The 13,490-nt window shown below is 42.6% G+C and overlaps 1 protein-coding gene across 5 annotated transcripts in view; it reads left to right on the top strand.

Annotated features, from left to right (window-relative positions):
- The window catches only part of ELP4 (elongator acetyltransferase complex subunit 4), a 241,832-nt gene that overhangs the window by 226,350 nt on the left and 1,992 nt on the right, over window positions 1-13,490 (top strand). The window contains exon 10 of one of the 5 annotated variants that reach the window (XR_008421172.1): window positions 11,831-12,376. The exons of 1 other annotated variant lie outside the window; for it this stretch is intronic. Coding sequence is in view for 2 of the 4 variants with exons in the window: in XM_053899860.1 (XP_053755835.1) it covers window positions 7,093-7,173 (81 nt within the window). In the remaining 2 variants the exon portion in view is untranslated. Of the gene's footprint in view, window positions 1-7,092; window positions 7,189-9,807; window positions 10,353-11,827; window positions 12,377-13,490 lie in introns of those variants that run through there. 3 more of the 5 variants (XR_008421171.1, XM_053899861.1, XM_053899860.1) reach the window with 3 other exon arrangements.

Here is a 13,490-nt window from a genome sequence, read left to right as displayed (position 1 = left end):
GAGCAAACTAAAGAGTTTCTCCTTGAACCAGAATGACTCTTCCTTCTACAATAAAAACCTTAGCCAATTCAGTGTAGCAGGTTGTTGCTTCTGCATTTTGAAGATTTTTCAGACTTCCTTATAAAAGATTTGGCTCAATGGGAAAGTTAAGTGGTGGGGGGGAAAATACTCCACATATAAAAGCAAATGAGTTTTTAAAGAATAGAAAATAATCTCTATGAGAAATTACTTTTAAATTATTCACGTGAAAATTAAACTTAGCTCTTGTTAACATTTCCGTAGAAACATACATTTTAATTAAGCCAAATAAACAAAGAAAAGAAATCCCTAAAAGTAGGCATAATCATTTATCTATATACTCACAAACATATTGCTCTTTTCTGGTCATCAGTATTTTTTCTTGCTTTATTTGCTTCATTTCCTTTAACTTTATTTCCCCTTATTCATAGAGAGTCTAAGACTAAATTGATTCTCTGCTTACTTATCTGTGAAGTCACTTCAGCAGAGAGTTACTCTTTGGAGTTATGTCCTCATCCCTGATCTGTATCCCTCAGCTAGAGCGCTCGGTCTGGTGCTGCCCCATCACTGCCCTCAGGCATGTAGAGAGAGGGCTCTTGCTTTGCCCAGTCTGTTCACCGAGCTCCCTTTGAAATTGGTGAGGAGGGAGGTCTATGGAGGGTGGAAATAGAGGTACTGGGTGACTATTTGAAACCAGTGTAATTTGTAAATTTGCCATAAACTTTTAAGTAAGAGTTGGGGTGGGTGGTTTCCAGGGTTAGCATGCTTTCAGAAATCAAAGGGAAAGTGGAAGTTTTCATTTTGTTTTACAGGGCGGTGATATGAAAGGGTTTGTTTTTTTTTTTCCTGAATTTTACCAAGATTTCAGTAATTGATCTATAGACTTAAAAGCTATTAAAATATTCATGATAACACTGTCATATTTTTATGTATATGTGTATACATATTTTTATGTATATGTATAAACAGGCATACACACAAACACACAAAAACACACATAATAGCACTTATCAAGTAATTGTACTTAATACCACCTGAGTGTTCATTTAAGTTTGGAGCAAGAAAAATGTGCACTACCTCTGAGAGTGTGCCTTTATCTGACCATGAAAAGTGAAGAAAATCTCTACTGTAACAGATACTTCTCCTTCAATGTGAAAAGGTTGTATACAGTTGGTACAGAGAAATACATGTTTCATTTTGCCAAACCCAAAGCATACTTCCCAACTGCCTTTGTATGAAAGCTAACACAACATGTCAAAAGTAAGAGCAGAGCCCTCAGTATACACCGAACTGGTGAAAGAAGTTAGGGACGGTTTGACAAAGATAAGATGTAAAGTTAAGTTTTGTATGATTTTCTTTTCATTCACATTCATACCAGGTAGACTTTGTCAAACACCTATAGTAGGGAGGAACTTGTTCATGCATGCAGAACAAAATAAAATAAGATTAAAAGCTCCAGGAAATCAGCCTACTTCAAAAAACCATTAAAGTGTGCCTATCCCTCAAGCTTTACAAATGTGTTAATTGTCGTGTTTCAGTCATGTAAATATGTTTCAGCATAAAGTAACCAAGATTTCCTGTTATAGAAGCGCTGCTATCTGGGGGTGTGGGGGTAGGGAGGGACGAACCGGGGACTAAATAACTCACTGTAATGAAACCTGCCTTTGGGCAGCACATGCTTCAGTTCTGAATGCCCAGAAATACTTCGCAGACGCTCTAGGCTGCCTAGCAATGGGGATTTCTAATTCTGGCTAGCTTGACAAAGTAAATACAACTATTGAACATAAGGCAGCTCCTAATAAAAAACAACAATTCCCCCTTGTAAACACCTACATTTGGCCCCATTAAAAATTCTTTCTTCATACCCAGGAACTAGCAGACCCTGCAATGTGGGGGTCTTAAAGTAACTGAAGAGCAGTCAGGAGATTTAATGCCGTCAGGATGTTTTACGTTGCCATTTACACCGAGCACTTCATACCCCATCTCAGGACTTGGTAGAGCAGTGTTCTGCATACACTGCACGGCATTATGCAAGCAAACACATTGGCCATTATGCTCTCAGTACTCATTCATGGACAGCCAAGAGGAAATCAATATATTTTTTACATATGCTGTACTTACATATAAAAAAATATATGGTTGCCACATTTCCAAAAGGAGTGTTCATCAAAAGCTGCCAACTTTGAAAGTTATTTAGTGGATTGGCATTACTCTGATACCTTAAGCAATTATCCAATTTCAGAAGTCCCTGATTTCGGCTTGTTCACATCTTAGAATTCATCTATTCCATAAACGATCAGACAGCCCTCTGCCAGTCCCTACACTGAATAGTGGATCTGCTGTAGTTCTAAAAATCTCTGGGATTTAGGGATCAACCTTGAGTTTACACACACATTTATCTGCTAACACTTTACTGAGTCAGAGGTTTCAGATTATAGTAAGGAGCAAACATTAGTTTGAATTCTAGTAGACAAAAACAAAGGGAGTGATACATTTTGCCACCTCCAGAACAGTTTCCATATGCTTTACAAGAAAAAAGGGATAAAAAGGAATTCTCATAGAATTAGTCTGAATTTATTTTTAAAAGAAGTTTGTTTGTCTTTTTCCTCAAGCTCAGCATTTGGTTCTAAAACATGGTATGTTCCTAAAATATCTTACTACTGTTAAGCCACCTGAGGGGTAGTACCTAAAATACTGCTTCTAAAATGTTTCCTCACTTGTAGGGGGTAGAACAGGGGCTTCCTGGACAAAGCAGGCTTGAAGAGCCTATCAAAATGACAGTCTGTGCACAGGAAGATCCTGGTCTTCTTCCATTTACTGCCATGGCAGCAGTAGGTCTGAGCCCTAGGTCTCAAGCATCTCTCAGCTTGGCCCTGCTGAAGCTTCATTCAAATTCTACGCACTCTGGAGCTTATATGCTCCTGCCTGCATTGTGTGTTCCATAGCCACACAAGCCTTGGGGTAAGCAGCAGTTGGAGACCAGTAAAAACACTGCCGGAGTGAGAAGCCCTGTACACAATTAAGGGAAGATGAATGGAAGGAAGTCAGTTGGGGAGATACGGAGAGTCTCATTGAGGTGATGGTTCACAAGCAGGGGATCGCAGGAACAGTAGTGGCATGTGTGACTTCTCCGTCCCATCCCTTTATCCCAAAGAGGAAGCTAATGAGGGCTGGAGGGAGGCATGTGTCAAGTATTTCTACTGTACAAGTTTAGGTAACAGTTTAAGCCACTTATTCCATCTGTTACCTAGATGGTTGTTTGTTTTTTTTTTTCCAATCCTACTCATGTTAGAACATGAATGAGAATAAAATATGCCAAGGAGCAAAAGAGAAAGCAAAAAGAAAAGGGAAACATACTGCCTTTAGTTTGTCTGGAAGGTAAAACCCTTTTAAGCAAAGTTCTTTGGGAGTAATCCAGTCTGTTCTCTGTCCATATATGAAATAAGAGAGGAAAATAGCATAACTCCCCCACATCTTAAATGTCCGCAAGTTCAGGAACACTGGGACTGACACTTGGTGGTATTCTTATTACACCACAGTCCAAAAGATTCTGGCTCACATTTTAAGTGGATTAAACTCAGCACACCATCTCCACAAACAGTACTGCCAGAGTTTCTCCTCCATGAACATTTCATACAGGGACCAACCACTCCAACTAGAATCCTCCTGTTGACTTGGCATGACATTGACAACCACCACTTCCCACAGGAGGAGAAGGGGAGTAGGGGATACTGTGGACCACTTAGGAGATAGAATATTTCTTCTGAATCAGAAGAATACAGGATCTAGAAGAGCCAGTGTATACCGCCTTTGGGAAAATTCTATCCTTTTTTTTAAATTTTTTTTTCTTAATGTTTTTATTTATTTTTGAGACAGAGAGAGAGCATGAGCAGGGAAGGGGCAGAGAGAGAGGGAGACACAGAATCGGAAGCAGGCTCCAGGCTCTGAGCCATCAGCACAGAGCCCGATGCAGGGCTCAAACCCACAGACCGTGAGATCATGACCTGAGCCGAAGTCGGACGCTGAACCGACTGAGCCACCCAGGCGCCCCAAGAAAATTCTGTCTTTAATAGAATATATCTGTTTGCAATTCTTTACTGAAAATGTCTATGCATGGTTTTATAAGGATATTGGTGAAATAGCCCTGGTATTCAGAGCTACCCTATGCTCTAAGAATTAAGTCCAAGTCACTTACAAACCTCTCCACAGATACCTACCTACCAAGCCAAATGTCTCATAGCCACTCCCCTGTTTGTTGACCGCTCCAGAAAAGCTGACTTTTTTCCTATCTTGCAAACATGCCAACTTTATTCCTGCCTTAAGGCTTTTGCATTTGATTACCTTGGCCTAGACACTTCTTTTTCCAGGTCTTCATAGGTCCCTTCTCAAACTGAAAATCTTAGCTCAAATGTACTCTCCAAAAAGCCCTATCACCAAATAAAAGCGGTACCCCCCTCCAGCCAATATCATATCACTATGTTTTATTTCCTTAAAAGCACCTGTCACTATCTGAATTATCTTGTTCATTTGGTTGCTTTCCTATATGTTACCTGTCTCTCCTTGAGTCATGTAAATGTCTATGTACTGTCCCTTTCTGAAGTTGTAAGTTCTTTGAAAGCAGGGATCTTGCCCGTTCTGTTCACTGTTTTATCGCTAGTACTTAAAGGAGTTCTGGCACATAGAGTAATGAATAAGAATATGGAGTTGGAAGCCAGACTACCTGAGTTCAAATTCCATTCCAGTGTCCCGACATGGCGACATTACTTCTGCTCTTTTCAAACTTGGTCACATGATCGACAACTAGCTGAAAGGGAAGCATGGAAATGCAATTTTTATTCCAGATGGCTGCCCATTCAAGAGTTCTTCTACCAAAGGGAAAAGGAAGAGTAGATATTGAAGGATAATCATCAGACTTTGTCATAGTCCACAACCCACTGGAACCCAAATATCCATGCACAGCCTTCTTCCCACACACTTACTGCCTCTCTGGGGGTGAGTGGAGAATCCTACTGGCTGGGAACTGCAGGAATTCTCTGCCCTGGCAGTAGGGGACTTCAGCCCAATTTATAATCCCCAGTTCGGCTCTCTGGAAGGAACTCCCTTGTCTGTTATCCTCTGTATCCTTTAAGGAAGTTATTCCTTGTCCATTAACATTCATGGCTACATGAAGTCACCATCAGAGAGGATAATTTTGGGGGGCTGCACAGTTCTCACAGCCCACTTATTGATAGATCAGGTTTGGGGACCTAAGATTATTCTAGGGGTTGAATAATCATAGACTTTTGACCAGGTTTGTGGTTTTTTTGGCACTACAATCCCCTCAAGACTTTAGAAGGTTCCCAGTCTGATAGCTTCCCTTCAGTCTCTCACGCAAGTAATCACACCCAAAGAGTTGTCAAGACAAAGTTCTAGGTTCAGGAGACAGGAAACAGATCCCATCAAATTATTTTATGCAGAGGAAAAGTTTATACCAGAAAATTGGGGGGCTAGCAAAATAATTGGGAGGGCTGAAGGACATCGCCAGAAAACTGGCCTTCAGGGAAGCTGCTGCTTCCTCAGTCAGAAAGGTGAGGAATTGGGAGGCCACCCCAACTGGGTGCTGGTAACTGAAAGCGCACACCTCCGAGGCAGTAATCTTGTGGCTGGTAGGTTCTTACTACCACAGCAACAAGGATCCCTCGACCCCCACGAAGCAAGTAACTGGGCACTGAAACACTGGTCTGGCTTCTACTTCTGCACCTGCCTCTCAATTCCCATGGAGTTGTTGACTAGTCACTGGAATACTGATGCAAAAAAAAAAAAAAAAAAAGTCCCTGCAGTAGTACTGGCAAATTGCAGTAGAGCAGCAGGAAGATTCCTTCTGCTTCTCCTCCACCTTCTGAATCTAGTACAATGCTTCTAATTGGAGAAGCATAATTCACACCTTTGCAGCCTCCACCAAGAGGTTGGAATGGATACTTGTCCACCACAACTGTTGCATTCTAAGGCTTGAGTCTTTTAAAGTTTATTTATTTTTCAGACACACACACACACACACACACACACACACACACACTTACACACAGTATGAGCAGGGAAGGGGCAGAGAGAGAGAGGGAGACACAGAATCTCAAGCAGGCTCCAGGCTCTGAGCTGTCAACACAGAGACTGACTTGAGGCTCGAACTCACAAACCACGAGATAACGACCTGAGCTGAAGTCGGATGCTTAACCGACTGAGCCACCTAGGCACCCCATTGAGTCTTATTTTCCGACTTTTCTGTTCTAGCTACGTCCCTCTCTTTCTCCTTATGAGTAACTAGCTTGACGCCATCTAAAATAATCAGCTCAAGAGGGAAGGCCATACCCTTCATCTCATTTTCATCTCTGAACTGGATCCCATTTTGTAGCCAGTCTCTTAATGAGGGTATTTCACCAAAGCTCAGGAACACCCAACATCTCCTGTGAAGGTTGCCTGCTTCAGCATGTAGGGCAGAAACAGTTTTTTTGTTTTTGTTTTTGTTTTTTCAATCCTCGGAGCCCCAAATTACCAAGGCTTTCATCATTTTGGCCTCTGGGGTACAGGCAGAGTGCCTCACACAGAGGCGTGTTCCTTTCTGACGCTTCTTCCAAAATCTCTATCTCTAGCCTAAGTTCCTTTCCTATTTGTAAGTAACGTTGCTGAATGTGGCAAAAAGCAACTAGCACAACAGTTTTCTGAATTTCTCCACCATTTCACCTTGGAGCCACTGATCAGGAGGTAAAATTTTTGCCTTCCAAGTTATCACAGTCATAACAAGGGTCACCAGCCTTCCAGTTTGCAATCTGACCTCACCGCCCACTTTCTAACCACTAAGCCACTTAAATCCCAGAACTCAAGCACATCATTTTTCAGGTACCAAATTCTGCATAAACAGGATACAAGTTAGTCTGTTGTTACAGAGATCCAAAACTACTGTGGCTTAAATAATACAGAGGTTCACTTATGTCTCACTTTAAAGCCCAGGGCAGTGACCCAGGGTCTTTGGGTGCCCACATGGTGTCAGGAGACCCTAGACTAATTTTCTCATTTTGCTCTACCCTCCTCTAACCATAGCTTCCAGTTGATGGTCCAGAATTGTTGCTTCAGCACCCACCCTCAAGTCCACATTTCAGCAAGTGGGAAGATGATGGGTAGGCTTTCCCCTAATATTTGTGGAGCCTAGAGCAATAAGGTGAATGTAGGACCACATAATTATTATATCAAGTTATCAAGCTGAGAAACCATGAAATATTCATTGTCTTCCTTCCTTCACAAATATAACTTCCTGGAAAACCAAGTTTAAATTTATGATATGGGTTCTACTCTAGAACTTGGAGACGGGGAGAAATGGCCTGCCGCCTACCTCCTTTCTCTTCCTGTCTCCTTCCCACACACAGGGCCACATGCAAATGCTTGGGGACACCCATCCTGTACACAAACTCCATCCACACGCCACACAAACAGTGGTCCCAGGGTGTGCACACAGACAACATGATCCACCCTTGGGGCACGAACCTGGGAAAGAGACCGTGCCGACTTTGTAGCTTGTTGGACAAGGAGTTCTGAATTCTGAATACCCAGAGTATGTCCTATAAAGAAGGGGCACATCCTCTTTGCCCTGAGATCCCTTACCCCATGAGGAAGGGTGGATCAGGGCCCAGGACAGTGGCCCTCTCGCCGAGGTGAGGGAAAAGGGAAGTCAATGGCACCTCCCCTCTTTCACAGATCTGACCCCAAACTTAACCATAAGTGGCCAGAACTTAGTCACTCAGCCTCATCTACTGGCGAGGGAAGTTGAGAAATGTGACAACTTATTTTGGGAGAGAGAAAGAGTACGTGCGCGTGCACACTGGGACGGGCAGAGGGAGAGGGAGGGAGAATCCCAAGCAGGCTCTGCACTGTCAGTGCAGAGCCCCACCTGGGTCTAGTTCATGGGGCTTCATCTCATGAAATATAAGATCATGAGTGACCTGAGCCTAAACCAAGAATCAGACCCTTAACCCACTGAGCCACCCACACCCCCCCCCCCCCCCCAGAGATGCTTTTACTGGCTGCAAAGGAAGAGAATAAGATTGGGAGTAAGCTAGCAATCTCTGCCACAGACACATGCCTTTTCACAAATCACACTTTTGTTTAGACAAGTGAGTTCTTCACAATCTGCTTTCAGAGAGGTGAGTTTGGAGGCAAGACAATACTGTCAGATATAATTGACGGTCAAAATAATTGCACACCTGAGCATTTTTCAATGGGCAGCCAGTATGCAATATGCCAGCTCTGAAATTTTGTCTAATTTTCAGATCAATCAGGAAGAACCGAATGAATTGTTTTCAATTCAAAGGATATAGTATAATTATGACATTCAATAAAACAATTTTAATCTTAAACCCTTTGAATGAATTGCATTTTAAACAAAAACTAAAAGTTAAAACCTAACCCATATTTGGCAGACTTTTTTCCAGAAATATGCAGCCACTACCAAATGTACACGTACCAATCCAAAAAGAGCAAAAATCAGTTCTGGCATTGTTTTCCCCTGGCCTATTCATATATGAGAATAACACAAAACTCACCAAAAACTAAGCAGACATATCTTCCACATGGCAAGATTTTAACCAGGTACAGAGTAACTGCAATGTAACATTACATTGTAATGATGGAATATTAATGGATAAGTGTAACAATGTAACAATGTAACAACCTATAGTTGTCTCCCAATATCCATTTGCTTCATCTTCCATAGGAATAGGGTTGTTAGGGGCGCCTGGGTGGCTCAGTGGGTTAAGCGTCCAACTTCGACTCAGGTCATGATCTCGCGGTTCGTGGGTTTGAGCCCCACATCGGGCTCTGTGCTGACAGCTCGGAGCCTGAAGCCTGCTACAGATACTGTGTCTCCCCCTCTCTCTGCCCCTCCCATGCTCATGCTCTGTCTCTCTCTGTCTCTTAATAATAAACATTTAAAAAAAATTTTTTTTTCAAGGAATAGGTTTGTTACACACTTTTACACATTTTGCAACATCTCCCAGCCTCCCTTGTCACCAGCCAGGTGTAGCCATGTCTAAGTTCTGGACATGAGTGGAAGTGATGTGTTAACTTCCAGGTCTTGTGCCTTCTTGGCCCCTTCTTCCCACAAGCTGAGAGAAAGCAAACACATCAGCCTTGGAGCCAGAAGTGGAAGAAGCGCCTGTTGAGGCTGGCAGACCAGTCCTCACAGCTCAGAATTGCCTACTTCTGTGCTATAAAATGGGAGAAAAATAAACTTCTACCTTTTTTAAGCCATTTATTGGAGGGGGTGGGAGTGTCTCTATACTCCAGCTACTCGGCCTGTAGTCTAGTCCATCCCCTACCATTCAGAGCGGTGCCTCGTAACACAGAACTTGGCTTCAGGAATCAGCAAATCATCCTCCAGGTGAGGGCATCATTCGGCTCTTGCAAGATTCTGGAATGGAATAGGATAGGGTGTCTGTTTAATTTGTTTTTTCTCCTCATCATGTAAAGAGGGAGAAATGCTTTTAAAACTCAAGTAGAGAAGCTTTATCTTCTGACATGTCCTTTGTTAGTTATTTTGACAGCAATGAGGACATGTGCAAAAGATAGATTTTTAAAATAAGATGGACCCCAAATTGCTTCTGCAGTACAGCTGTGCCTGCTTTCACTGGCCCAGAAGCTGGGCATGTGACATGCCCCATTTTCACTACTGCCTTACTAAGTATGAAGGAAAGTGTTTAGACTTTTTAAATCTTTCCAGAAGCCAGGACTACGATCTCAGTTCCCTTTTTGATTTCTTTACAGGGCCACAGTAGAGAGCAATGTATTCTCGTTGCTCTGACACCAGCACAGTGACTGAGACCTGCTGGCTAAGTCTCATATTCTGTTGTTGTCGCTTACGATCATGTGTAGTTCATTACATATGTAGTTGTTTCCTTGCCTTAATAAACGCACTTGTTTTTATCGTGTTGAGCCATATGTACTTTTATGAGCCATCTCAACATTTTTTTGGATTAAGAAATGTGAATATATTAGTGTGCTTGATATTTCAGAGAACACTTGTACATCTCATTTGATCCTGACGACAGTCCCATTGAGGGGAGAATTATCCCCCTGTGATAAAGGAGGACACTGAGACAGGGGTGAACTGACTCGTCCAAGGTCACACTGAGAGTGAGTGACAGAGGGACATACCACACTTTCACTGGCTGCCTCAGTTAAGTGACCAAGGTAGAGCCTCTGTGTTTTAAGGTGTTTACAAGGTTTCATTTACATCGGCTATGAGAGCACCTGGCTGGCTTAGTCGGCAGAGCAGGATCTCAGGGCTGTAAATTCGAGCCCCACACTGAGTGTAGATATTACTTAAAAATAAAATCTTAGGGACGCCTGGGTGGCTCAGTCGGTTGAGCGTCTGACTTCAGCTCAGGTCATGATCTCACAGTTTGTGGGTTCGAGCCCTGCATCAGGCTCTGCGCTGACAGCTAGAGCCTGGAGCCTGCTTCAGATTCTGTGTCTCCTTCTCTCTCTGCCCCTCCCCCACTCACACTCTGTGTGTGTCTCTCTCTCTCAAAAATAAACATTAAAAAAATAATAAAAGTAAAATAAATTGGCTGTCCTTTAAGGAACAAAAGAAAAGTCTATTAGAAAGTATTGTTGAAATAGTCACACTGATTTCTGTGACTCTAAGTAATACAAAGTGTGACCCTTCAGGAAATGTCAGAAATATAAAAAGGATTAAAACAAATCTGTATTCATCTGTGAAGGGTTAAAATGTACGACCTCAAAGAGAAAACAAACAGTGCCTGGTGGTTTGGTCTTGGCAAAATAGGAAAAATATAAATTGATTAAACTTATTTTAATGGGTATTTACCTGCGATTTGTCTCAAGTCCAGGTGTAATCTAGGTTCATTATCTTGCCCCTTCTGTCTGAAAACGGTGAGTGCTGAGCGCAGGTCTGGCAGGCTGAGAGAAAAGGAATTAGGAAGGGAAACTCCAGAGCCAGGAAACCCAATCCTGCGCACCTACAAGGACCCAGTGTATCTGCCGACTCAAGAAGGAACAACATACGGACAGTGGCTAAGCCCAACAAAGAGACACAGAGGTAGGCAGTGGGGGAAGATTCTCGAAGTCTGGCTCTGGTTTGGTCCCCCCACCCCCACCCCCGCCCTGAGCTGCAGAGCAAAGTGCTCCTGCTGCTCCTGCTTCATTCTGACCCAGGGCTTCCTCCGGGCCTAAGGGTGCCTTTTGGCAGGAGCTCCCCTAATCTGCCAGAGTATTTTGCCAGCCCCGATGTTTCCCACCTTGTAGCACCAGAGAAGAGGGACCCGTTAACCCAGTGAGATCACTGCAGATCACCTAGGCCTCTGTGAGATACTGGGAGCTGTCACATCTTTCTCAAATCCCTTTGCCTCCGTAGAAATCATCATTGTAGACAAGGCATCAAGGGGGAAAGTAGGCACCCAGCCAGATAGGCAGCTCTCGCATTAGCAGCACAATCCCTTCCTCCCAGAATCTGGGGAAAGAAAATGAGGTGGGCAAAGCTTCCACTCAAGATGTAGGATACGTTTTTGGCCCTCGCCTCCGAACTCCAGGTATAAAACGAGAAAGATAAATACCTTGATTTGGCTTACGACGTTGAAAATGGTATGGTTTTTTGTTTTTGTTCTTTTTTCTTTTTTTTTTTTTTTAACAATCTGGTTTCTATTTAAACCATTACTGAGGGAACAGCAAGGTCTAAAAGTTTATACGTCCCCACGGCCTTGCAGCTTTATTCTAAAGGAGGCCACATGCGATGAGGAGTGTTTTACAACGTATTTTTTTTCAGAAGACAGATCTGGGGTACAGCAGCATCTGACCATTTACATGTCAAATGTGTAAATGCTTTGGAAGCCTCCAAGGAAAAGTCCCTCACACACCTGGCAAGCCGGAACCTGATCTCTCCTTCTTCCTCCCTGCTTCACATCGCACTGACATGGCGCACAGGGGGAGGCTCAGAAAGGAAGAAAACAAAACCTACTGGTTGGGAATTTAGAGTGCATAGGAAGCTCATTCAAGCAACAATCACCAGAGCCAGCAAGATCATTCACCTATTTCCAAGAGCCATCGTTGGGCTTTTTCAAAGGACATAAGTATCCAACTCGCGTTCACAATGTAGCATTTAGTCAGAAGCATTTCATCATATCAACCAAATTTTTTTTGTACTCAGAAGTTACACACAAATGATAGTTGACTTTTCTTCAAAGCCATTCAACCTGAAAGATTTCCAAGCATGTCACACGTCACATTTAGCTACTCTTGCTATGAAGGGCTTTCAGCCAACTGGCCCACGTTCATTGCCTAGAGAAGCAGAGGAAGAGAAATTTTTAGCAAATAGGTAAGCTCCTGAAATAAATTGTATTATGCTGTTCTGAACACACTACACTAGTTTCCTCATTTAGATTATCAGAACAGTATGACCCTTCACCCAAATGTATCTTAAAGATGTATTAGCTCTACTGTTAAGCAAATCACCATTTCCACATGTCAGAATCCAATTCATTATTTAGCACCTAGCCCATCTCCATGAAGCTTTTTTCTGCTCTCCTTCCCCCACCTGGTTTCTGCTTTGTCTCTGCCTGTCTTGTAGACGTGTCTTGGGCTTCTCACTATGATGGTTACCAGCTTGCTTGTCTTACTTGTGTTCCTGGAATCGTAAGGAAATGAGTAATGTAGAAGAGCTCTGTTCACCTTGCTTCAAGTAGATTCTAACTATTTGTTGACTCCAGTTGATTTCCAAAATAGTCTAATCACCATCTGACATCATCCTTATGAGGTCCCAACCAAAAGTATACACACACACTTTTTTTTTTTACGGTGAATTTTCTTTGAGTTGCAGATAACTTCAGATCATGCATATATCCTAGGCCTTTTTCCTTTACTCCTTAGCAATAGATCTTGAAACACTGAAGTTCAGACATATAATTAGATATCTCTTGGGGCACCTGGATGGGTCAGTCGGTTAGGCGTCTGACTTCAGCTCAGGTCATTATCTCGTGGTTCGTGAGTTCAAGCCGTGAGTCAGGCTCTGTGCTGACAGCTCAGAGCCTGGAGCCTGCTTGGGATTCTGTGTCTCCTTCTCTCTCTGCCCCTCCCCCACTCACAATCTGTCTCTCTCTCTCTCTTTCTCTCTCTCTCTCGCTCAAAAATAAACATTAAAAAAATATTTTTTTTAACTAGATGTTTCTTTCCCTCCAGTTTCTTCACACGAACACTGACAGAGTTAACACTGAAAAGACATTCATAACCTCAGACTTTAGAGTCATACATGTCTTTTAGATTCCTGAGCCTTTCATGCTTTCTGGAAAAAAACCAGGCTGTGAATAAATGAAAGGATTGTTTAAAACAAAGAAACAAGTATGTCTTTATTTGAGCTTTTAAAAGTCGTTCAAGAAATAGACATTTAGTTATTTAATATAAGACAGGTTGGGTGCTATGGATACAAATGAATA

Source organism: Panthera pardus, unplaced genomic scaffold (genome assembly GCF_024362965.1).
Source record: "Panthera pardus isolate Hobbes unplaced genomic scaffold, ASM2436296v1 HiC_scaffold_12, whole genome shotgun sequence".
Taxonomy (NCBI): Eukaryota; Metazoa; Chordata; class Mammalia; order Carnivora; family Felidae; genus Panthera; species Panthera pardus.
This window is presented reverse-complemented; position numbering and strand designations above follow the sequence as displayed.